This window comes from Jatropha curcas, chromosome 8 (assembly GCF_041381405.1).
Source record: "Jatropha curcas cultivar XTBG-Jc1 chromosome 8, XTBG_Jcur_1.0, whole genome shotgun sequence".
Taxonomy (NCBI): Eukaryota; Viridiplantae; Streptophyta; class Magnoliopsida; order Malpighiales; family Euphorbiaceae; genus Jatropha; species Jatropha curcas.
In genome coordinates this window covers 5,598,973-5,625,061 of record NC_143158.1, presented here as the reverse complement: position 1 = coordinate 5,625,061, position 26,089 = coordinate 5,598,973, and the positions used below count along the sequence as shown (strand labels likewise).

Genomic DNA, 26,089 nt, shown 5'->3' with positions numbered 1-26,089 from the left:
TGGTTGATTTCCTCACATTCACGGTTGATTTTCTAGCTTATCTGATAAATGGGAGGAAGATCTCAAATTCGAGTTGTATATGCAACAACTACCTAGAGTCAATTAAAAAATGTTAAACGGTATGGTCAATCAACACATTTGCTCATATAACATAATTTGATTCTAATCTAACTAACTTTATATTTAAGCTTGATTTATTTGTTTAGTTAATGAACAGAGACTCATTCGAGTATTTCAACTTGGGCAGAGTTTGGATAGCTCAAATTGTTTTATTACAACCTTACCCACTTGATCATAACTTACAAGATCCCATTGCGACACAATAATATTGTTTGGGCAATGATTATGTTTAACCATCAATAATAGCTTTTATTTTATTTTAGCTTTTATTTTATGTTTAATCATCCACCAAGGACTGGTTGTGTTACAAGAGCATAAATAATGCAAAAACCCCACACTCCAACAAGCAAATCTTGAATTTGAACATCAAGAAGGAAACAAGAAACATCATGAAGCACTGACTAGTTCATGCGTTGGCATTGATACTCCTGATAAGAAAGTTTTGATGAGTGCAAGAGCTAGTTTAGGTCTATGCAGAGGAACTTCATGACCGGCTCCTCTCACGACAACAAAGTTAAGTCCTGCATACTCTTGTGTCCAACCACCCACCTGTTTAACACATCATATTAGGTCCGACAAGTTACTAAGCCAACTTGGCACGGAGTTTCATAATGTATCTTTTGATTTTGTTGCAAGTTCATATCTAACATGAACCTGCACGTGAACGATGAAGGTGATGTGCATTTCGCTAGAGTAACTAACCTGTCCATCGTCATACCAAGCATGCCAAGGCTTTGTTGTTGGAAGCTTAAGAGCATCTATGCTATAGCGGGTGGATGTTACTGGGATAACAGCATCTGTATCACCACTGTCAAACAAGGAGAAGAAAAAAAAAATATAACCACAATCACTAAAAACTCCATATTTTCTTGAAAAGGTGTTAAAATAAAGTTGGACGAAGAAACAAGTATAATCAGTCTCCAAACATAGCCTTGGTCTAGGAATGGCAAAATTTGCCCTGTACTGACAGATATCCCTTGCCCAACGCTAATTGAGGCAGAAATTGTTAAAATAGCCAGCTGATATTCGCCTAGCTCTTCTCTTTAATTGAATTAAAGAATCAAAGAAAAATATCTCGAGCAGGTAAGGAGAGAGAGAGAGAGAGAGAGAGAGGAAAAGCAGAAATCAAATGAGTATAGAGCTAAAAATATCACAACAAAGTAGTGATCAATTGCTTAAAAAGAATGTGTGGTTTGGCAGAATACAGAATATTGCAAAGAAGCATTGGGACCTATAGGTAACATGTAAGCCAGATATCTTCTTCAAATCCTGAAAAATTTGGTATCACACAATGCTTATATTTGATTTCTAGTGTTTGGTGATCACACATTACAGTTGCTTGCATCTTTTGTTATAGCAAATTACATTCCCCAGCGCCTTTACCTTGATGCCTCCATTACATTTGAGGATTGCCAATTCATATTGTTATGATATGTTCACTTATTCCTCTAGCAAATTAATAAAAAAAAAAAAATTGCAAAGGTTGTTTTTAACCGACATTTACTAGAGTCGTCTCTAAGAGTATGAGGCTGAAAAATCAAACCTTAAGTATTGGTAAGTAAAATGTCCTAAATAATGAATGCAATAATTCTCACAATAACCTAAAACACGAGCAAGTGCAAAATGATAGTTCTGATGCATCTTTAATAAATGAAAAGCAACGGCTCTGTGAAAATAAAAAATGTATTCCTAAGATACCTGAACATCCATATACGAAGTCCTGAATGTATGAGCTCATGATAAATGTTCAACACTGTCCTAGGAGAATCTTTCCAGTTCTCATTTACAAGGTCACTGCAAAACAGGAAGCAAAGAGAGACATTATAGTAACGATATGTATTTGCGGTGCTTCAGACAAGGTAATCTAAGCATAGAAAAAAAATAAACAAGATGGCCATAACAGATACTTGAATTAAAGTTCTATATTCATTTTCCACTTGCAATTTTCTACTTCTGTAATCAATCAAAATCAATATACACACCTTAACCTAGTTAATATATGATATGATATGATGCTAACATCATATTAGGATATTATATCAATATGTCATCAAATCACTGTTAAACACTTCAGTTTTGGGCCTCCATTACCTTACACTTTTTCTGGAGTAACCTTAACAGGAAACAAATTTGAAATTTTCGGTCAGTGAATTACTTACACAGAAAAATATAGTCACATGCCAATCACAGACCTTTGGAAATCAGACTGTGCTAATAATTCTATGCATACAGCTCTAGCATATGCAAATGAATCCATGCAATCGTGCAGGAATTCTAGTCCTTGGCCAGGAATTGGTTTGAATATCTCCAATCACCCATGGAGAACACATGAACGCTGCTGATGTTTCCTTAAGGCCAGTTTAAGAGACAAAGAACAAGACAACTATAAGTTTTTTTTTTTTGTATTTTTTGAACAGATATACCTGCAGGTTTCCCATTTGGACGGTAAGAATTCTGGTGAAACATGCAGTGCCTTCTGAACCTCAGGAAGATTGAAGTACACAGTTGAGTGGGCCTCGGTACAAGGATCATACTTCTTGCTGACATGTCCAACCCTCTGCAATATGCCATTACATTTCATCATTGGTATTATACAAACACATTCTTCAGAAGGAAATTCTATTATATATACCATGTGATTCAAATGAGAAGAACAAAGAGTACAAACAACAAAAAACAAAAAGAAAAAAAGAACTCCTGGAATCATAAATTTTGGAGAACATACATAAAGGTTGTGGGGTCCATTCTCACAAGGTGACTAGTCTGTTTAGACATTTGGTTAAATTTGAAATGGAAGACATGTGAGAATGAGACCATATATAACCATATCATTTTTCATACATTGAGGAACAGCTAAGAAGGCTCCATTAAAAAATTTTTAATAGATCAGAAAGGAAAGGCTAAACAAGGTAAGATAACCCTGTAGCAATAAGTAGATATTTAAGCCTAAAAAATATCTAATGTCCTGCGACATCAGCATTCAAATGTAAGTATTTTCACGACAATACTCTAGAGACATGTAACATAAAATGAAAATTTTAAAAACAATGCTAACTTAAGTAATATATAGGGTTTGAACAGACTGGGTTTGCTCTTAATTTGGGGAAACAGTAAAAATTAGGGTTGCAACTGATGCGATTTTAGGTAGATTAAGGAACACCCAACTATCCAGAAACTCCACTTACATGCCTCTTTTTGAGCAATCGATTTGAACCACTTGAGTTGGTTGTGCAGGGAGGAGTAAATATGCTATAGTGGTCAATGTCTCCAAGTTCTTTGTCGGCAACTTCTAGAATCGCACCACATGCATCCGAAGAATGAACAAATGATTGAAAATCACAAAGAAGATTAAGTTTCTTGTAAGTTTGGTCGGAAATCAAACCAGCTGCCCACATAAATTCAAAAACCCCCAAGTGATCATGGTAGTCATCAGTTAGAGCATTTCCCACCTGCATTACATATTTATTGCCTTTTATTTTATTTTTTTCAAAACAATACACAAACACCAGGTCAATGCTATTTCAAGAGGAGTCCATAGTTCATACCATATAACCCCTCAGATTAATTGCTTTTCTCTTTGTTGCTTGGTTGTACCTTACAATGGCTTGGCTTAGCTGAGGAACATAATGTCCTGCAACACATATGTCAGTGTTCAGAACCATAACATTCAACATTCTTCCCAGTGAGTGGACCTCACCTCCAACCTAATAGGGAGGTATTCTCATAATTTTCCCATCACAATTTCTCTCTTGTGCCCTCTTTATATCATCAAAGTCAGGCAAACAATATAACTCATCATGCAGAAGACAAACAATTGTGACACATATGACATAGATATACAATAAGCAGATATCTTCAACAGTCAGAAAATCAAAATAAATCACAGGCCAACAAATATGAAAATTCAAGTCACACATCAGCCATTTCAAAGGGGATGATACAACTAGAAGGACAAAGAGCCTTCACAGCTCCTCTATAAGTAATGACTTCCCAATTTTAAACATGAAATCTAGCTTTGGCTTCCAACTAAACTTATAATAGATCTCTGTTAGCATGGTGTCAACTAGTTGATTCCATTCAACAAAGTAAATTCCATAATGGTTGAAAAATTCTCCCTTTCCCCTTTCTGGCCTCATCAAATATGGCAATCATACCATGAATGCTAATTTTAGGCCATGAAATTCTGCATGACAATAACTTAATTATCATTCTTTGCAGGATAGAACACAGCCAACAATTTAATTACATAAAATTTAGCCCACATGCTGTATTCCTAGAATTATAGAACGAAGGAAACTCATTACGTCAACATCACCAAAGTTATGTGTATTTTTAATGGTGTAGAAACAAGAAACTTGTGCCCATGTGGTTTGCAGATATTGAAATAAATTTAAACAGAAGTAAAGGATAAGAACAAAGAAACTGATCATCTACCAGCATAGCTCTCCCCTGTGATATAGAAATCTCTTCCTTTGTACTGGGGGAAGCGCTCAACCCACTTCAGCAAAAATATCAGTGAGTCTGCAGCTGCAAGAATGAAACCAAGGAGTAAGCATACAAGCTAGCAATAAAGACAAAAACTTTAAAGCAAAATTCGAGTTACAAAATGGTTGAACTAGTACCAGTCCTCTTGTCACCATTGTTCACCAAATCAGAGGAAGTATTTGAATATGAAAAACCAACTCCAACTGGGGAATCAATAAACAGAATGTTTGCAACTGCAACACAGAAAAGGTGCTTAGACATGATAGCATCAATAATTAATAGGGACACTTTAGATTCTGGAAAATCTAAATTGTGCAACTAATACTAATAAAATGGCCACCTAAACAATAACATCCATTTCTGAAGATCACTTATTTAAGCAAGATACTGTACTTGGCAAATTACATTAGAAAAAGTAGTAAATGAGGAAGACTCTAGAAGGAACACACACATATAAATACGTTTTGCCAAAAAAAATGTGTTGGCTCTCCAGTGGATGATATACAGGTACAACGTACATGACAGAGACCACATATATTTCCCAAACTGCTGAGCATGCATTTCTGACTCTGGGGAAGATAAGCTGGAGACTAAAGCACTTTTACTTCAAATAGGATTATATTATGCAAATAAACAATAATTTACTGACAGCAGCTGAAGTGTAACCAAGTGATGATGATAACTAATTCCCGTTATGAAATCAAATGCACTATGGTGAGCTCCAAGTACCCAATGATACAAAGATTCATGTAACTAAAACTCCCAGTTTATGTATCATAGGTTAAGACAAGAAGTGTGCTCACAGCAACTTTGAGTGGCTAAAATGCAGCAACTGGAATCTGCTCAAATAAAAATATGAAAAATTATTAAAGTTTCTTTTACCTTGATTCCAAGAATAAGGATTCAAATAGAGTGTCTTCCCATCTGCATGGATATGAAATGGTCCTATTTCTTCTGCCTCTCCAAAACCAATGGAGGAACATCCAGGTCCTAAATGAACAATCTTGGGTCAATTTTCAAAAGCCTTAAAACAATGGATCACGAAAGAACACGAAGTTAAGGAAATCTTTTATATAAATTAATTACGCTTAAGCTTAGAACCACAAAATGAGAACAAATAATAAACCAACCGACTGAAGAAAACAAACACGCCAAAACCCATAAAAATTTCTTCAAATAAACATTGAAAGACTCGGACATAAAGATTGGACGTATAACATAAGATAAAAAAAAAGGTCATATTTTCTAGGCTGCAGTAAATTTACAAGTGGAGAAGTAACCCGTAGAAGCTAAAAAAAGTCTATAAGCAGAAGTTTACCAAGTCGTGATCATAGAAGCTAAAAAAATTAAAGCTTTTCTATGGAACAGCAAACATCACCACAGATAAACACATAAAAAGACAGGTGTGTGTAGTATCAAAGAAAGACTTCCATGAAGCTAAAGACTAAGAGGCTGGGATTGTAGGCAGTAAACAACCTCAACGAAGCAGTTAAATAGACCAATATCCACACAAACATTTACACTTAAAATAGCGCATTCAAAAAAAAAAAAAAAAAGTGATCATGAGTTCACGACTGAACAGCGAAAATTACATACTTTACGCAGAAAATCACCACTCGAAAGCAAAACCGCCGTAAAAACCAGTTGAAAAATTGGAAGTAATACAAAAAATATCATTGATAAAACAATGAAGTAAAAAAAAAGGCTTTATAAAATAAAAGTTTGACCTCCATTAAGCCAAAGAACAAGGGGCTTGGAAGCAGGGTCCTCTACAGCCTCAATGAACCAGTAAAAGAGAGCCCTTCCAGATTCTTCATTAACAGTGACATATCCAGAGTAGTGAGCAAAGCTAACATTGAAGTTCTGGCCTGGCAACTCCCAAACCCTGTCTAGTTCTTGCTGGGCAAGTGGCTCCGTCAAAGAAGATGCAACAACAGTAATATCCACATAGAGATTGATTGACAAAAATATAGCAGTGAAGAGTTGAAAAACACCAAAATCCCATTTTGATTTGACCATATTCTTTCTATTTTATTGAACAGATGCTATAGAAATGAACTGAGTAGTGGCTTTTAAATTGATAAAGGAGAGTTTGAACGACAGGTTTGGGTCAATAATGAAGCAATATCGAGATGGTAACCGGTGGGTCAGGGATGACACAAGCACTGAATCTTCCACATGCAAAGAATGATGATCGCATCACTGGTGAAAAAGGAGAGAGAAAGGACCAATTGAAGGCCCCGGGGCCGGAATGCGGATTTTCAGTTCTTTTTCTGCTTTTGCCGAAAAAACGTAATAATTCATAGGATAATGTGTTATGAGGTTGTCGTCAAGGAACAGTATTTCATCCATTCTGTTTCATCTTTTGTTGCAAAAAGGTTCGAACTTTTCTGTGAAAAAGACTTTTCCTGACAACACCGGCCTTTATTCCAGTTTTCTGTGGCAAATTACCGTTTGATCCTTTTATTTTTACTTAATCGGTAAAATTTTCATTTTTGTTAACAAAATAATATTTGCTCCGTACCAAAAAAAAAAAGTTATCTTCCCTTTTTTGTTTATCCCAAAACACAGTTTATTTTCCTTTTTTACATTATAATTAATTTTTAAATTATCTATTATACTTTTATTAAATTATCTTATTTTCAATAAGCCACTTTAATTTTTACTCAAGATAATCATAATAGAAAAGTTATATGAATAAATTTATTTTTTAATCTGTGTGAAAATAGAAAGTGGATTATATTTTTTGTACGAAAACAATACATTCATTAGTTAAACTCTTTTTAGTAATTAAAACAAAAATTTTCATAGTAAAACACTAAAATACCATTAAAGAAAGATACAATTTCAAATTGATTTATGGATATTTTTAAATTTTTATTTAAATTCAAAATTAATTTATGGAAAAATTAAAAAAATAAAAATTATATCCATATTTTGATAACAAAATTTTTATATTTTTCATAAATTTTTTATATTTAAAATTAATTAAAATAGAAGAAGATTCAATGATAAGGAGTGGGATGGGGACAAGTATTATTTATATTGATGGGAATAGAATGAGACAGGGACGGATAGCAATTCTCAGCCCTCGTCCTTTAAGCAAAAACTCGCCCCATTGGGAGATCCCATACCTTTTTTATCAAAAAAAAAAAAAAAAAAAAAAAAAAGAGAGAGAGAGAGATTTTTTGTTTCAATAAATGATATAATTGTTTTAAATGTTGAAAATTTTATTTAACAGAAAATAATAAAGTTTTTTTTAGGGAAATTATTTATATCTTATATATGGAGAATCCAAAATATCTGAATTTACAATGCCTTTTAATAAGTGGGGCAAAGAAACAAAAGTGGGAAAATTACAATTAACTGAGAATAATCTACTGAAACGAGCCAAGAAATTAGCTGCTTGATTTCCCTCTCGATAGACATGGTAGAAAGAGACATTGGATCCCGAGACTAGATTCTTAATCTGTTTGGCCAATCGAGGCTTACCGGCTGAATCTGAGGAGGTGATGAAGTCAATTGTAGATTTGGAGTCACTCTCTATAATAAGGGGGTAGGCGTTTAAGTTTTGACTCCAACAGATACTGAAAAATAAGGATTGAAGTTCAGCATCTTCAGAGTCTCTGGCATGAATTGGGAAGCAGTATGCAGCGATGAGGCTACCTGAATGATCTCTGATTATGGCACCTCCCGCAGAAGAAGAAGAAGTGTGGGAAGCATCTACGTTGAGTTTGTAAAAGCCAGGTTGTGGTTTGACCCAAGGCACCAGCATAATTTTTAACTTTTTGCCGAAGAATTCAAGCAGGTAATCCTGAAATAAAGGGATGGACTTTGCAAAGTTTGATTCTGAGTGAGCAACCCCCCACTTGTAGATCAGTGTACAAATCTGTTCCAGCAAGTGAGGAACATGAAAACCTCCTTCTCCCCAGGTGATACAGCAATAGGTTGACCAAATGGAGTAGAGAATTAATTGGGAAATGTATCTCATAGTTATACATGTTGATGTTTTAGGAGCATAAAGAAGCCACCATGAGACTAGTTCCTATCGAAGGGAAGGAGCTGTTAACGCTTTATTAAAGAAAGAGTAGCGAAAGAATTTCCAAACCAGCTGAATTTTTGAACAATTAAAGAAAACATGATTAGTTGAACCCTCAGCTGCACAGCAAAAGGGACAGCAAGAAGCAAGTTGGATTCCCATCTTTTGCAAACGAGATGGAAGAGGCACAGCCCCTTGCAAAATTTAACAGAAAATAATAAAGTAAAAATTCAAAAAACATTTAAATCAACAATTAAAAAAAAATTCAAAAAACATTTAAATCAACAATTACAAACATGTTAACCAAAATTAAATATAAATGAACCTAATTTATAAAAATTCTTAAAGATAAACCTAATGTATACTATCATAATTGAATCCGCTGATTAATATCATAGTTATAAATTTATAAAATAACATGTATAGTATATTTGACATTAAAGACATATTTTGTGTTTCGCTATTGGATAGACAATGATAACAACGTGCAAACGGGTTCAATTTTGAATTGAACAGAATTGTACAAATCGAACACTAAAATAAATAAGTTTGAAGATCGAATCAGATCGAATTATTGAATTCAATATTATTTTATTCAAAAAATAATTGTTTTGCACCAACCAATTCAAAGATTAAAATTTAAAATTATAAAAAATTAAAAAGTCGAAGCCAAAACTTAAACAAAAGAACCAAAATAAAAAATAATTCAATTTGATTCAGTGTTCGGTTTTTTCTAAAGTTTGCTCACCCTAAGTGGTGGGAGGTTCACTGATTACAATTTTCAGAGAAGCAAACAATGTTACAGATGGCCTTGCGAATGTAGCGACTTCTAAGGCTCGTGGTTTGAGGTTGCTTGATAGATCGCCGGCAGCGATTTCTTCTCTTATTTATGCGATTTATTGATATCATTCCCTCCATTTATTTTTTTTTTTATTTTGTAGGAAAAAGACATAAGGGCATTTTTGTCATTATATGTACTAAACTCCCACGAACTGGATTCATCAGCAGTATAGTATGCAAATGGAGATATTGCTGTATCGTACGCTATTGACTTTTAAGAAGTTTATGAAGTTTGGTACTGTATTGCTTGCAGCTGAAACTATGACCTGGAATTCATGGGGTGACCTTTTGTTTATGAAATTATAGAAGGAGAGAGAGATGCATATGGTATTGATTTAAAAACATTGAATTGCTTCCAACTGAAACTATGAACTGGAATTCCTGAAGCACCTTCTTTCTTAATTCAATTCTTTTATTCTGATACAGGTTGAATGATCTAATAATGGCTGTCTGTCAGGATGAATAGCGAGGTAAAAACAGAAGGATTTGAACCAGGAAAGTGAAATTCAATTTAAAGAATACTGTCTCAACCCTTTACCGGTATAAAAAGGAAGATGGATAGAAAAAGTACAATTCTCTAGTTCATACGCAATGAATTTAGCTGTTTATACTATAATTTAAATATATTTTAATTTATTATATATATTTTTTATTTTTTATAATTTAAAAGCAATTTATTTCACGGGAAGTTAATTTGTATACTAGACATATATATTGGTTCTAGAAAATAAGTTAATTTGAATCAAACGAGCCAACTACGAGCATGTAATCTATGGATTTGGTTTTAAACTGAAATTTACCACTAAAACTCAAGATGCACTTTTTTTTAAATCAAACCAAATTCGAAATATGTGATTACAGAATTGAACCGACTCAAACAGATTGTTTTCTATATCAAACTGAAAAATCAATTTAGGTTGGTTCGATTCGTGCATGTATATATTTTCTCCATCTTATTACTTTTTATTTTAACGTAAATAGATTTTTTTTAACCTAAGATCTTTTGAAGCGTGAACACGGAACAGCGGCGCAGTCCTGGCGGGGGAGAGAGTGTTAACTGTTGAACCTCTAACAAAATATAATCGATCAAAATAATTAAAACGAAATAAAACAAAAATATCAAAGATGACTGACTACGACGGAGGCGGTTACGAACGCAACGGCGCAGATTTCGAGGTCGACAACAGTGGCGGCGGTAGTGGTGGCTCGTCCCCCCAACCTCGCCCTAGCAGCCACAGCCGTGGCGGCGCTGACGATCACAGTTTTTCCAAATCTAAGGTAAGATGTCGACAAGTGCAATTAGTACAGCTATGCTAGGTATATCTACGCGTTCAATTTAGGTTTGATATGCATCGGGCAGAGATAGATTGCAAACATTTTCTAATTCTCGGGGTTTAATTTTGTTTCTATGCGTGTTCATGATTTTTTTTTTTTTTTTCACGACTAGTTTTACAGTAGAAGTTTGAGGCTGGTTTAGGGTTTTGTTCAGATTAGACGTAATGGAGTTTGAATTACCATAGAGAATAGATGCTTTACTAGTGGTTCTTTCTTTCCCTTTTGTTTTTGTGGTTGTCGTTGTTGAATCAATTGAAAATAGTTTTTGAGTGATTTTTATGAATATAGACAGTACTGGGTTACTGGGTTTGGTTCTGATTTGTGGATTTGGTAATGAGTTCTCCTCTTAGGTATTTTAAGTGAAATGAATTATTCACTTAATTATATTAATTCTTGATAATATGTGGATTTTTTCTGCTGGTAAGCTTAGTGTCCTATATCTTTATGTTTTGTTATTATTAAACATCACTTATTTTCTGGAATTGGGCTTCTACAATTTGTCAATGCAGCATGGGTCTCATGACTATACAAGAGAGTCTTCAAAAAGTAGGGAAAAGGAAAGAGAAAAGGTTTTTGATAAGGAGAGGGATCGAGATGGTGAGAGAGACAGTGATCGGAATCGTGAGAAGGACAATGATAAGGGGAGAAGTAGGGACAGGGATAGGGATAGGGAAAGAGACCGAGACAAGGACAGTGACTCTCACCATGGACATCGTGATCGCCGCAGAGATCGCAGTGAGAAGAGAGAACGGGGCAGAGGTAGAGATGATGAGGATCGTTACCGAAGTCGAGACAGGCAATAAAAATCGAGCCATTTCAGATGATTTAAATACTGTTCCATCTTTCATATTTTTCTTTTATTGAACAAAGCATTCATCATTTATTGCTTACTGATATTCACAGACATAGAGATTATGATAGAGACAGGAAAGATAGGCACAGGCATCGGTCACAATCTCCTTCAAGGGCTACATCTGAGCACAGATCAACATCACGCTCTCGCTCACGTTCTAGAAGGTATGTTTTGGCTTATAAATGTTGGAGACAACACTCATGTGCTCATTGTTTATAGGCATGCTTGACATTCACCTTTCTTTTTGCAAACCGTATCTATCTACAGCAAAAGGATCAGCGGTTTCGATATGGCTCCTCCCCCATCTGCAGCATTGACTGATGCAGCAGCGGCAGCTGCTGCTGCTATAGGTACATGTACCCTCTTTTATATGTAAGATCATTGTACTTTTGATGCCGCTTTTATATTTATGTGGTCTAGTGTGCAAAAAGTTCATATCAAATTGCATGATGTAATTTTGGTAAGCAGCATTTTTGTTCTTTTATTTTTTACATATAGCTTCTTAAAAATTGAGTTCTCTAAATGGGCTGTACTCTTATCATTATTGCTTGGTGAAATAATTCCGGAACTGAGAGATATTTTGGTTTTTCTTCTGTTTGGTGTTTTTTTTTTCTGTGTCATATTTTGTTTTAAGAAGGCAATGTTGGGCTACTTGCCCCACTGCACTGACAAATACAATGGGTGTGAGCCGACTTCTGTAGCTTTTATGTACAAGGACGAATCAGAACACGGGTAATGATTCTTGCTCGTCTTCAACTGGCAATTTTTGCCAACTTTGGTTGTCTTACGAATGTCAGCTCCAGATACTGAAATATGGTGTACACCTTTAGCTTTTTCTGTAAAAATTTGTTCTGAGTTAGGACTTAATTGCTACATCAGAAAACTGCTAGAGTTAGTTTGGCATCTCAAACCACTTTAAACTTTTGATTTATATTATGCTCTGATTGTGATAAAAATTACCTTTGCAGGTCAGAACCCTATGACAAATCCTCCCATTCCTGGAATGTTTCCAAACATGTTTCCTTTACATTTAGGGACTGGTCAGGTATGTTTTCTCCTAATATGCGATATATTTTCTTATCCGGATCCTGTAATTTATTAATTTGTATCATTTTTTTACCTGCAGCAGTTTGGTGCTCTCCCTGTTATGCCAGTTCATGCAATGACACAGCAGGTTGGCAGGATTACTGATGCATCATGTTTGCCTTTTGGAACATCTTTCTTGTGCATTATCATATTTTCTTGCTGGAACAATCATATGATTTATTTTGTTGTTTCAGGCTACTAGGCATGCCCGACGGGTCTATGTTGGGGGGCTTCTCCCAACAGCCAATGAACAGGTTTTTGATTTTGTCTATTTCTACCATGGCCAATTGTAATTGATATATCTAGTTATCATACTGATGCTCTATTTCTTCCTCCAGTCTGTGGCAATCTTTTTTAGCCAGGTTATGGCTGCAATTGGAGGAAACACTGCCGGCCCAGGTATACAGAGTATTTGTTGTCATTCAATGGTAACTAGACGGCCTGCATTGTTTCGTATCACTAATCTTTGTGTTTCTTAAGGGGATGCTGTTGTAAATGTCTATATAAACCATGAAAAGAAGTTTGCGTTTGTAGAGATGAGATCTGTAGAGGAGGCTAGTAATGCAATGGCTTTAGACGGGATCATTTTTGAGGTAGTTATATCTTTTATAGGATCACTGTCTGGGACTTTGGTTTGAAGTAGTCACTGATTTTAAGTGCTTATCTATTCTTATCTTTTCAAAAACTATACTTCCAGGGAGCTCCTGTCAAGGTGAGGAGACCTAGTGACTATAACCCATCCCTTGCTGCAACACTTGGTCCAAGCCAGCCCAGTCCCAATCTTAACCTAGCTGCAGTTGGCTTAAGTCCAGGCTCTACTGGTGGACTTGAGGGTCCAGACCGCATCTTTGTGGGTGGACTCCCTTATTACTTCACTGAGGCGCAAGTCAGAGAGCTGTTGGAGTCTTTTGGGCCTTTGCGTGGCTTTGATCTAGTAAAAGACAGAGAAACTGGGAACTCAAAAGGCTACGCGTTTTGTGTGTACCAAGACCTTTCAGTCACGGACATTGCTTGTGCTGCGTTGAATGGAATTAAAATGGGCGATAAAACTCTCACTGTTAGGCGTGCCACCCAGGGTTCTAACCAACCTAAGCCTGAGCAAGAGAGTGTACTATTGCATGCACAGCAGCAAATTGCATTGCAGGTGAAATTACACACTTGTTCCCACTAAATTTTGCACATCGCTCTGTAGACTAAGTTTCTGGTTATTCCTTTTCGTTTTGCCTTTTTGTACTCTTGGTTGTTGTATACTGCTTACTTTGTCAAAGCTTCTCTCTCTTTCTCTCCTCTCTATATTTATTTCTTCATTTTTTATTATTTTTCTGCAGAGACTTATGTTACAGCCTCTCCCTACAAAAGTTGTATGCCTGACCCAAGTGATTAGTGTGGATGAGCTCAAAGATGATGAGGAATATGAAGACATTTTGGAAGATATGAGAATGGAAGGCGGGAAATTTGGTAAAATCTTTGTGCTTGCCATTTATTTTCTTTGCCACCCTCCCTTTTCACCTCTCTCTCTTCTGGACTTCTTACATGGAATTGATGTTCTTTATTTTCTGTTTTATATGTCTGTTTTACAGCCTTTTGTAGTCCCACATTCTGCCATAAAGAATCAGGCCTAACACACAGACAGAGGACTTCATTACCCTTAATTGTCTTTTCATGAGATCCTTTTCTTAAAGCACTAATAGCAAAACAAAAAGAATACTAATAATAACAAGAACGATAATAATAATTTGGAAAATTGTAGTTGCATCTTTTCACACGTTTACTGCAGGTACACTGGTGAATGTTGTTATCCCTCGCCCTAGACCAGATGGCGAAGCCTCACCAGGCGTCGGCAAGGTGAGTATGCAGTGCCTTGTTATAAGGTTTTTCTTTGTGTTTGTGGTGCATTTGTCCTTGTTCCTTTTTTGAAATTGTAATTGTTTTGAGGCTGTTGTCTGACCGCAATATATCATTATTTTAAGGTTTTCTTGGAGTATGCTGATGTTGAAGGCGCTACAAAAGCCCGAGCAGGGATGAATGGAAGGAAGTTCGGTGGGAATCAAGTTGTAGCTGTCTTTTTTCATGAGAACAAGTTTTACCAGGGTGAATATGATGGCTAAAGATTATTTTAGTGTACTGATGATTTTGCATCAGCGGTCGAGTGATGTTCTATTAGCAAAAGACTTGTAAATTAATTAGAGAATGAAAAATTACTGTTAGATATTGATGATAGCTCGAGTTCTCTTCTTCGTTTTTGAGTTTTGTGTTGCCTTGTTAATGGAGTAATAACAGATAAGAATTTAGTATTGGACTGCGACAGTTGAATTGAAACATCTTGTTATTCTTGCTAAGGAGAGCCATGTTTAGTATAATCAATGAATGGTTTCATTAAATATTTTTATATTAATATTTGTATTGTGAAGGAAAATTATATCTTTTATTCCTAATAATCTTTTTAGAAATGTAATTTTAGAAGGAATTATATTTTATTGGCAAAATCAATAAAACTCACAGTTAAATAGATACAATGCATCAAATGTTAGTTTCATCAGATACAATTGAAATGGCAGGTAAACGCTGGAGGAGAGCAAAATAGAATAAGTGACAAAGGGTATACGTGGTATTTAAAAAAGAGGCCATATAGAATTGGGATGAGAGGGTTCAGCCAAAAGTCCATATTCTTCTATCAATTTCTAAAGTCTAATTCTATGCTATCGAACAAGGGAATAATAATACAATGGCAAAAATTACATTCTCTTTTCCATTCGAGTTACTAAACACGCCGAAAAGCCATACTTTTTATATTACATATAAAAATAAAAAGAGAAATGATGGACCCGCATGTCCAAGTCCTACACAATTTTATACAATTTTTTTTTTTCAAATTTTATTTTATATAAAATAATTTATATTTTAATAAAAAAAAGAGCTATATTAGTATTAATAAATAGAAATCAAATTAATAGAAACTAATCTATCAAGGAAAACAAATTGCATTCCAGTTGGTAAACGATCATGGAAAATATCATAATTTAAAAAAAAAAAAAATCTTATGAAATTCTAAAATGGCAAACAGTCAGTTAATTTAATGAAATAAACATAAATCACCGATTCTTTTTGCATTTATTAGTATTTGTTGTTTTTAGAATTCTTATGTGCTTTTGAATGATAAAGATAAAGAGAAAAAAATATTTAAAATTAAGATTAAAGAAATGGTAATCAAGCAAAACTAATACTAGTAAATGATATTATTAATAGCAACAATCTACACTGAGCTTAGAAAAATGTAAAAGTGAATGTATTCAGGTATGCTTGCCCTCTTGTTGGTCACCAACACCTCTAGGTGAGAGCATCTACAATGAAGAAGACAGACACAGTATTAGAGATTGCAAGACACTGCGTATAAAATAAAGCAAAACCGCATTATTTACAATAATTCCTAGATTATACGAGAATGAACCAAACCTAGTTAAAAAAAATGGCAATATAAATTCAGCAGATGAAAGGAAATTTGCACAAACCAAACCAAGAGCATCTGCTGCACTTCTATGACTCTCTTCACTGCAAACTGAAATAAACATATTCATTAAACGTTCCCTCTGCTCCAGTTTTAAGTGTTTCGCTAGGCCCCGAGCAACCATCTCCATTTCAGGCTGCAAAATCACATACAACCATGATTCATATCAGATCATAAACAAGTATAGTTTTCATATAATTCATTGGCTGTGCTTGCTAAGACACTACTACTAGCAAGCATCGGTCATAGACAAATGCCTCAATATTATAACACAAACACAGCGTAGCTATAAAGGTAGTCATATTGAATAATGGATCGCAGATTCGAATTCTCAGCACATAAAATAGCAAGGAGATTTGCTTCTGTCAAGACTGGTAGCTAGAAAGGACCCGTGCCAAAATGAAACAGGAGGAGATAAATTGCCATGGTGCCCGCAGCATGCCTATTTTATTCCTATCGGTTTAATCAAGGACATGCAAATACATATTGCACCTCCATCCATTAAGATCACTCTGGTATCAGGCTCAGAGCCAAACAACCAGAAGAAAGTTTGACATAGCAGTGTTATCATGCGTGTCCTTCTATAGGATTGGCCATGCACAGAGAGCACCTATAATATCATTGCTTACAGCAACTAATTAGCTATACAGACTGCTTTTCATCACAGGCACTGAAGATATTTCAAAATGAAGAAAAAAATGATGAGCATGGAAGAAAAGTATAATAATGCTCATAAACCAATAACATACAGATGATTCTTCAGGAGGAAATGTTTGGAGAACAAGGCATATCTTTGACAGTTCTAGTGCTGCTTCAGAATGTTTACCCTGGACTTCCAAAGCCTGAAACCAATGGAAAGCAATTAGAACATGGATTCAATAAAACCGAAGTAAAATTAAGAGACAAAATACATTAGAAGCTCAATATTCATTTCTAAGAGGAGCACACATTTTGTGTTCCTCTGTCAAGAACCTCCTCTTCAGGGCATGGCCCTGAGACTAGTGCTACTCCCTGCCTCCCTGGGATTAGTACATACAGCATAAATTGCTGATGATGATATCATGACCTACCAAAAAAAATAGAAGCATTACCCATGCCTGTAGGAAACATGAACGTGTGCGTGCAGCAACAGCTGCAGACACCATTCTTGCAGCACGAATGTTCTCAAGCCCAATGTTTTTAGCAAGACCCACAATGAAATGTTGAGCATCTTCACCATCAATCTGATTTAAGGCATAATAACTTGGGTCACTGCAGGCTTGCAAAACAAGTTACAACAGTAAGAAAGGACTCACAAGTAAAATCCATGAAGTAACAAGTACAAAATGTTTCAAGCAGGCCTAAAACACAGACCTGCTACATAGATCTAAAACATAGTTAACTGATGCACGATAGACAGCATCCCGTGTGTTTGTTGTATCGAAGGAGACATGCACTCCAGATGTCCTGCATATTCGACGTAACTGCTCACCCGTACAAGGAAAAAAGTCCATTTCATATTGAGAATCAGCGAATGCTACTAAATATCATAATTTCATATTAGAGATGTTAAAAAAGAAACCAATTCCACAAACTTTTAGCATCAAATTTGCTAACCAAAATCAATGCAATGAAATATACATTGAAAGACAAATATGAACATGAACAAACGAGCAAGAAGAAATAGCTCACAAACTTAGACATAGAGATCGCAGCAGAATGTAAATAACACAATAGTATGTTCACCAATCAGCTTGTGCACATATTTGTTTTATCAAAATGAACGCATTCATGGAAGAAAAGCAAAGCAATAGCAGTTCACTTCAATCCAATGATTGACTCTTCCCTTAATTTTTCATTATACCACTGAATTTTCTTCAATTTGATATTTTATCTTTAAAGATTAATTAAATCACCATTCCCAGGTAAAGAAGGCACTAGAGGGCATAACTAGGCATCAGAAAAGGTAGAGTAATTGCTTTAAGACAGAGCAATCATAATTAGGCAACTGGATATCCTATGTAAAAATCTCATTTCAATCAACATGGTTTAATACAGAGCAAATTAGAGTGCCAGAAACCTTATCTACAGTGTGAGCACACCACTGCCACAAAATTCTAGTTAAATGAAGCCCATTTAACTCTCTGGCCAATCACCCTGGCCGATATAAACAAGGCTAGTGAACCAGATAACAGAAATTTGCATATGCAATATTCAAATTACTTTTGGACAATTGTGTTAACCATAAGAATTACAGAACCCATATCATTAACATTGTTTATTTATTTATTTTATTTATTCTGGAATCAAGGGTCGGGCAAGAGGAGACAAATTTGATGATTCGAAGCACATATCAAGAGGTTGATTATGTTATTATGCAAAATTAATGCATCAGCATGGCAATCAAAAGGGTTCAACAGCACTGACTTGAATTATATCATACGCTGTAACATCCCTTCCACTTGTTCTATAGTCCGTGATTGCTGGAAATCAAGCTGATGAGTTGCAACTAGCACAAATATAAAGGAATTTATTGAAATTTCAGAAATATATTTACCTGCAACAAAAAGAAAGTTAAAATAAAATACACAATCAGTTCACCACATAGACATGACTGTAAGGCATAACAGATAGTAACATTAAAAAGCAATGCTAAAGGATAAAGCAAATAGACATCATTCCAGGTTAGGCATAACTGCAACCACAGTGCATATAATTTGTGCCAAATTATTATCTTAATCAATACAAGAGGAAAAAAGAAAGAAAACCAACCTCAAAGGAGGATGCCATGCATTGATTTTGACATAATTAACCCTTTTAGATCAAACTAGATAAATTTCTCCATGCCTCAATTGAGAACTAAATCTCCAATTTTCGATCATTACAATGTTAACCCAGCAAACCATTGAAATTGAAAACCTCATAATTTTTTCTTTTAGTCAATTCTCATTTATTTCTCGATATCCATCCTATTGTTTATAGTATCAAGTATCGACGATTTGAATTCTGCATAATTTAAAAACTTGAATTTGAACCATAGTAGATATTTCTTTCCTTGAGTTCTTATTAATTTTTCGACAGTTCTTAGGGAAATTTCTCAACTAGAAAAACAAATTCATGAGTTATCAACAAAAATTGATACATGAATTATATTTGAAGCAATTGAATAATAAATCTGAAAATTTTCCTGTAAATTCCTACAAAAAGTAAAAAATAAATTACACTACTTAACATCTGGAGAAAACGATTAGACACCAACCTCGAATTAATCTGTTAGCCTCTCTCTGGTACTCCTCCTTATTCACAACCAAATCCTGATCCGTCGCCACTGAGACCGGCCACCATTTTGGCAACTTCTCCTCTCTCCTTACCCTGTAACTCCTCCAATCATCTTTACCCAACTCCGACCCGAAAGCCCAACTCGGAGGAGAAAGCGGAGTATCCAAAGCTCCAGAACTCTGCCTCTTCACCTCTTGTCTCTCATTCACTCTAGTTCCGACAACCACCTCTCTGCCCCCAAGACTCCGGTCCCTACGCACCACAACATTCTGATTGGAAGCCCTAAACCTACTCCTAATCCCTAATCCCAAATTGATTAAAAGCCTAATTGCAGAAACTGCAACAAACCCACAGAGCAACACAGCACCAGTAAACTGTATCGTCGACCTCCGACAAGAAAACACAATCCGATTATTCTGGTCGACTGTGATTAAAGTCTTCAAATCATAATAAGCATCTTCAGTTAAAGAAAGGAATCGATGGAGTTTAGATGATGTAAGATATGATATTTGATCAACGTCGAGGACTAATTTGAGACTTCGTTGATCACTAGTAGTATCATAAGATAGGGAGCGTCTAGTAGAGATATCGGATGACTTGAAGGTCTTGTTGCGGCGGGAATTGAGAGAACGGCGTCGTTTAACAGAAAAAGAGTTCTGTGGGAATTTGGAAAGCCACTTGGTAAAGAAATAGTGCGGAGAAGAAGTGTATGGAAGTGTGTAAATGGAGTTCATTGATTTACATTACCAAGCAAAACAATTGCTTTGTTTGGTTTTGTAAATGAACTGTTTGATTGTTGCTTGAGAGAGAGAGTGAAGAGAGACGGCCGGAGGAAGACGGGAATAGAGAATATAAGGTTGAAATTTTCTCATCATCCGCCAAATTCCTCACACGTGAAATTAGGAATTGTTTTTTAATATATATACTACTGATTTTTTCTTTTTATCAGGCTGGGTCAACTGGTTAAACGACACTGCATTCTCCTCTGTTGTAGCTCCAGCTCTTCCCCTCTCTCGCATCTGCAGACTGCACTCCCTGACAGCTTCCACGCTCCACTCAGCTCTGGTATTTCTATGCCCAGTCTGAGCTAACCCATAAGCAAAATTACCAACTTTTTTAAACATACTATCATAAGCCAAAATTCCTTTCTCTGTTTCTTAATCTGAGCGAAATCTTCCATAAATTTAATATCAGGTGGTTGTCTCTCTTCTCCAAAAAGAGGAGAAACATTCAATTTCTTAGCAGCAACACCACCTCCTCCATTGAATCTAAGATCAGAAGAAATAGGATTAAAGGTTTTGATTACTTGAAGAGTCAAAATCGGTGGATTTGGATTGCAATCCATATTCATTAAGAAGCGAAGAAGAAGAAAAAGATCGATGATTAATAAAAATTTATCATTTGAGCAAGTCAGTAAAAAATTTGGCATCCCCCTGATAAAGCAATGTGGACTTTCTAGATGAAATCATCTTCCATTTCTCTCCATCCTGTGAGTTTTCATTTCCAAAGAGAAAAGTAACTCTTTATTATACAAATAACATATAACAGAATGTTATCTGTCGTCTATCTGGATTCTGTAACTCTCTTCAATTTTCTTCCCGGTTGTCTCTCAGTTTCTAGGGAAAATTACTTCTCGTTATTTCTGGTTGGATTCTGGTGTGACACAGAGGTGTGTCGCCGATTTTTTTTTCTTTTTATGAGAGCTATATCTTGTGGTTTTTTTTTTTTTTTGGTTATTTTAAAGATTTGCCCTAATTGATTTCTCTTTTTTGTTAATAGTGCGGTAGATCCCTTCTTTTAATGGTTCTCATTGATTTGGTGTCTATATTTATTATTAGGGTTTCAGATTGGTTGTCCGTGGTTTATTTATTTAGGCTTACAATTGGGTTTCTTGATCAATTGAGTCCCTAATGTTTAATGGCACTGGCATTTTTATATACCCTGCAAAATCTATGGCCTTTATCAAATTTTTAACTTGATGATTCAAAAGCATCCAGTGAATTGGTTAGCAAAATATTTATACCCGATAACACAAAAAGATTCGTTTATGCAGCTTGTGATCATGAATCTCAATTTGTGATTTACACACTTTCTGTTCAGAGTTTATCTGAGCGGTCGGCGTAGACGCTGGGGTGATTAGACCTGAAGCTGTTGTGATTTAGATAGTTCCTTCAGTAATAAGCGAAATTCAATCAAAAGAAGGGGAATATGTATATAATGTAGATGACCAGTTCCTTAGTTCTTCATTTGGAATGCTTCAAAGATGTTTTGTACATAAGATCAATAAAGACAAGTATGAAAATGTAGTTGAAAATTTGGTGTTAACGGAAATATTTGGGGTTAGTTTTTACGGTCATATCATGGCAGCTAGAGATGTAAATTAGCCTCAAGCTCAGGTCGATAAGGATATGCTCGAGTTGAAGCTTGAGTCGAGCTTGAGACACTGCTGTCATTTAAAATTTGCCGAGCTCCAGCTCAGCTAGATGAGTTGTAAAAGAGCTGAGTCCAAACTTGACTTGTTTACGAACTCAAGTTCATTTACAACTTATTGAGCGAACTAGAGCTCCGTGTTTCAAGATCGACTCAAGCTCAAGGTTGAATATATCCTTATCAAGCTTCACTTTAGCTCAGCTTGACTCATGTACAGCTCTATGTACACATATCCCTGACACGTGCATCGCAGGTCCTCTCTCGAGTTCTGTTTGGTTGATGAGAAAACATTACTAGTGCAATATGTGAAAGAAACTTAGGCTCGGTTTTCTCACTATCAAATTAGAGCTTTTGATTCAACATCCCTCTGTTTGTCTATTTCTTTAACCTGCTAAAATGCTTATGTGGTTCAATCTTTGTTTTGTAGATCATTTTAGGAGGCTTTCAATTGAAGAATCCAAACTTTGGTTCCTCTAGATTTTGCCCAAGGTAAAACAGCAAATTGCAGTGTTTATGGTTCTTGTGAGATCTGATCCTTTTTTTGTTCATACCAACTTGAAATGTTATCTTGCTTAGTTGATTTTCCATCTGAGATGCTTTGTTTTCATTCTTGTTGTTGTTGCTGCTGTTATTGTTGTGTTGCAGTGAATGTGATAAAGCACTTGAATCAACATCACAATGGTTTCCTTTGAAATGAATGACCACAAGAGTGAGTGAACTTTGATCTCATAGCTTTGCACATTCGTCGTGTGTATTTACATGTTTTATGAACAATTGTCACTTGAAGATATTTTTAGAGAGAGAGAGAGAGAGAGAGAGTTGAAGTTGGTGGTAGATTGAGAGAGATAAAGTGGTGAATTAAGAAATCTTGTTAGTTTGAGGTTTATTTGTGGAGAAAGAGAGGTGTAATAGTAAATTCAAAAATATATTTCTTCCTTCAGGATCCAGAAAATTTCTATACGATCCTCATTTGTTCTCCTTTCTTTTATCATTATTAGTTCCCCATTACAATTAACAGGTTGTGAGTGTTTGAGCATTTTGAGAGGCAAGAACCAGGAATCAGATTATATCCAGATCCTTGAAGATGCTACCTTAAGAGCATAGTTATGATTGGATGCCGTTTAGTAGTTGACATTGTCTGTTTCTGGATTTGTCTATTTAATGCCTGATTCTGTGAATTTTCCTAGAAAAGATATGTGCAGCCATCTGTACTGGTTTAAGTTCTTAGTTCTCTGTCCTATATACACAATAATGTGATAAAATGATTTAAATAATTATGACTATGAGCATGGACTTCAAGGACTTGTCTAATATTCTTATGTTCTAAAATTTCTATGTTAATCCTCCTTAATGAAAAAAGTCGACTTGAAGTTTTTGCAAGAGTCTTTAGCAATTGGGAACTTTGGGATTCTTGAGGTGGTGAAGTCACTTAGCTTCGGTCAAAGTATTTTCTCTGTCATATATGGATTTGATGATCAGTAAACTTTCTGGTGCTCCCGACACCAATTAGCATAGGAATAGAGAAAAAGGGATTAGTATATTCATCTATTCTTTAGTCTTACACATTATACTTTTTCTATTGTGAAAAAAAAAAAAAAAACAGAGATTGGGCTAGGATTGACAGGATTTGGCATATTTTTCTCATTCCTGGGCATTATTTTCTTCTTTGACAAGGGATTACTTGCCATGGGAAATGTAAGTGTCATCCTATGAATATCCATAAATGTTACACATTCTGTTTTGTATGTTCTGTATTTATTTAGATGCTCTTGTTTCTCTGCGGTACATATTCAGATCCTCTTCATATCAGGAGTGAGTCTAACCATTGGACTAAAGTCCACCATGCAATTCTTCATGAAACGTCAAAATTTTAAGGTGTTTTATCCCCCTTTTCTTTTCTCCATTTTCTTCTTCAAGTATGCTTGCTTGTGCATTTTGCTGCTGTTACATGTATTTCATACTCTTATGTCACTTGTTTTTTCTGGTCATGCAGGGAACTATTTCATTTGGTGCTGGCTTCTTCTTTGTTGTCATAGGATGGCCAATTATGGGAATGATCTTAGAAGCATATGGATTCGTTGTACTATTCAGGTCTGTGAACTTTTTATCTGAATGGTTCGACCGTAATCTTCATACTTTGCATGGTTTTAGATGCTGACGGGAATTTTTGTGCAGTGGCTTCTGGCCTACATTGGCTGTCTTCCTGCAGAAGATACCTATCCTTGGCTGGGTGTTCCAACAACCATTTGTTCGATCGGTATGTCCACTTTAGAACCCAAGTGACATCTTTTTGCATTCTTGAAGTGCAATTTTCTTGTTTCTAACAGCTGCTATGCTATTGAGTTGAGACTCTGTTTATGCAGTAGATACTAGTTTTTAGACTGTTAAAATTAGAAATAGACTGTACTCCAGATTCAAGTGCCACATGAATCCAAATACTGCAGAAGCTTTTGTGCACTAAGTTTGGAGGTAGAGGGGTTCTATGGATTTTATTTCAGTTAATATTTTCATCTAACATATCGAGTGGATGAATTGCTAAACTTCATATTATTGAGGACTCCTTCACAGGGAGGAGTTTAGTTGTCCGACTCCAGTTCAAGGTTGTTTGTCTGTGTAACCATCGCAGCGTTAGTTACTCATCTATCATGGATCAAAACAGTTTAGAAAGGAGACAATGGTTTGCTAACATTTTTTTCATTTATTTTTACTCATTATAAAGCATACAAATATTATTTATAAGTAGTTGTCTTTAGCTTCTCAAATACAAACTTGTCAAGAGTATGTTAATCTGGATGGATTCAAGCTGTGGTATTGGAACAATTTCTTTTTCTCTTTCTTTGTTTTTCTCAGAAGTTCCTCACCCGTTCCACCCTTTTGGTGGCTAGCTTAGATACTTGCTGAGCTTTACTGCCCTAATGAATATAACCCTGTTCATTAGTGACTTTCATTTCCACTTTTCGCTAAAATGGTGAGGTGAGACTATCCATTCTTGCAAATCATTGTTTCCCCTGAGTTTTCTGTGAGAGTTGTTGGGATTTATAGTACTTTTCTCATAATTAAGACATTGTTAGTCTTTTAAGTTGCACTTGGGCCCATACATTTGTCAGTTTGGACAGGTTTTGCAAAAATTTATAGTCCAAGTACTGAGTTTGTAGTTTGTCAAAACTGAATCACAAAAATGCTATGTAAAATTTTACATAGTTGAGTTAAGCTGTCTTCTTTTCATCAAGCTACTAGTTTACCAATAGTCTGCCCTTGGTTTAGCAGCTAGTTCTCACCATGTTAATAAACCTAACTTAGGTTACCTAAGCTGTAATCTATCAAGAATTTAAAGGTTGAATTTGGGTTAGGATATAAAACTATAAACTCTTTGATCATAAATTGTTAATTATTGTGGAAAGAGAATACCTGATTTTGCAAACTTAATTTAAAGGTTGAACTAGTTTCTTATTTTCTCTTTTTTTTTTCACTGAAATATGCAGTTTATGGATCAGTATCGAGGCAGAAGAGTTCCTGTATAATGCAGAATCAGAAAGAAGTGCAACTAATCTTTGAATAGATCCATATGCAAGTCGTGTTAAAAAATAATGTCTGGCTACAATTCCTTTTTTTCTGGGGTGGGGTTTAGAGATGGGTAGCTGCTCAAATACGGGATTGAAGGGAAGTGCAAGTAAGCTGAAGGTAGGTCCATTTCTAATTCCTTGTAAAAGGTAATTTTAGATTTTTTTTTTTTTTTTTTTTTTTTTGGGGGGGGGGGGGGGGGAGTTTCTATTTGCATGACTGTAGAAAAATTAAGATAATTTGGTGATGAGAAGTATTTTGTCCTTCGTAAATGGATTCTATTTCTTCTTAATATTGATACTTTGCTGCACAATTGTTCGTAATGAAAATCTTTTTTGTGGAAACCTTACGCTTTATTAATTGTCAATGTAATATTTGTTCTTTGAGCCGGAACAAGCAACAACTATTTGTTTCTATTGAGCAGGAATTTTAACATTGCAAAAAATTCATTTCAGGCGGATTGTGTAATTACAGATTGCCTTTTAATATGTATTAGTTACTATCTGCATAACGATAATATTAGTGTATATTGTTTTTGGTTTTGATGCTGGTGTTTAATTAGATTTCTCAAACTGAA

At 35.3% G+C, this 26,089-nt stretch overlaps 4 protein-coding genes across 7 annotated transcripts; 2 read left to right on the top strand and 2 right to left on the bottom strand.

Moving 5' to 3' along the window:
• Positions 1-343: 343 nt before the first annotated feature.
• On the bottom strand, positions 344-6,934 carry LOC149494059 (serine carboxypeptidase II-2-like). The gene is made up of 10 exons (XM_089724728.1): positions 6,333-6,934; positions 5,488-5,595; positions 4,743-4,838; positions 4,555-4,647; positions 3,666-3,751; positions 3,306-3,569; positions 2,544-2,677; positions 1,819-1,914; positions 823-928; positions 344-669 (listed from the first exon to the last, which is right to left on the bottom strand). The coding sequence occupies exons 1-10, from the start codon at positions 6,622-6,624 to the stop codon at positions 508-510; spliced, it is 1,437 nt and encodes a 478-aa protein (XP_089580854.1). The 5' UTR covers positions 6,625-6,934; the 3' UTR covers positions 344-507.
• Positions 6,935-10,454: 3,520 nt separating this feature from the next.
• Positions 10,455-15,153, top strand: LOC149494058 (splicing factor U2af large subunit B-like). 3 transcript variants are annotated; one of them, XR_016322043.1, is made up of 13 exons: positions 10,455-10,762; positions 11,329-11,615; positions 11,723-11,836; positions 11,940-12,022; positions 12,641-12,717; positions 12,799-12,846; positions 12,953-13,012; positions 13,097-13,157; positions 13,239-13,351; positions 13,456-13,902; positions 14,087-14,216; positions 14,339-14,603; positions 14,729-14,809. XR_016322043.1 is itself a non-coding variant. In XM_089724727.1 (13 exons), exons 1-13 carry the CDS (start codon positions 10,610-10,612, stop codon positions 14,864-14,866), a joined length of 1,776 nt encoding a protein of 591 aa, XP_089580853.1. In that variant the 5' UTR covers positions 10,456-10,609; the 3' UTR covers positions 14,867-15,153. The 3 variants fall into 3 exon arrangements, 2 of the variants coding, with proteins under 2 accessions (XP_089580853.1, XP_089580852.1); XM_089724727.1 differs by having other exon boundaries at positions 10,456-10,762; positions 12,802-12,846; positions 14,536-14,603; positions 14,729-15,153; XM_089724726.1 differs by having other exon boundaries at positions 10,456-10,762; positions 14,536-14,603; positions 14,729-15,153.
• A 768-nt stretch (positions 15,154-15,921) lies between these two features.
• On the bottom strand, positions 15,922-20,255 carry LOC149494057 (phosphoribosylformylglycinamidine synthase). Its single transcript, XM_089724582.1, has 7 exons — positions 19,502-20,255; positions 18,670-18,725; positions 17,617-17,726; positions 17,355-17,514; positions 17,013-17,105; positions 16,268-16,399; positions 15,922-16,099 (listed from the first exon to the last, which is right to left on the bottom strand). The coding sequence occupies exons 1-7, from the start codon at positions 20,253-20,255 to the stop codon at positions 16,049-16,051; spliced, it is 1,356 nt and encodes a 451-aa protein (XP_089580708.1). The 3' UTR covers positions 15,922-16,048.
• A 98-nt stretch (positions 20,256-20,353) lies between these two features.
• Positions 20,354-25,856, top strand: LOC149494056 (vesicle transport protein GOT1-like). Of its 2 annotated transcripts, XM_089724589.1 has the most exons (9): positions 20,354-20,377; positions 20,471-20,586; positions 22,379-22,440; positions 22,597-22,660; positions 23,555-23,646; positions 23,746-23,826; positions 23,945-24,042; positions 24,127-24,208; positions 25,434-25,856. In XM_089724589.1, exons 4-9 carry the CDS (start codon positions 22,630-22,632, stop codon positions 25,470-25,472), a joined length of 423 nt encoding a protein of 140 aa, XP_089580715.1. In that variant the 5' UTR covers positions 20,354-20,377; positions 20,471-20,586; positions 22,379-22,440; positions 22,597-22,629; the 3' UTR covers positions 25,473-25,856. The 2 variants fall into 2 exon arrangements, with proteins under 2 accessions (XP_089580715.1, XP_089580714.1); XM_089724588.1 differs by lacking the exons at positions 20,354-20,377; positions 20,471-20,586 and adding an exon at positions 20,871-21,010.
• The last annotated feature ends 233 nt before the right edge of the window (positions 25,857-26,089 follow it).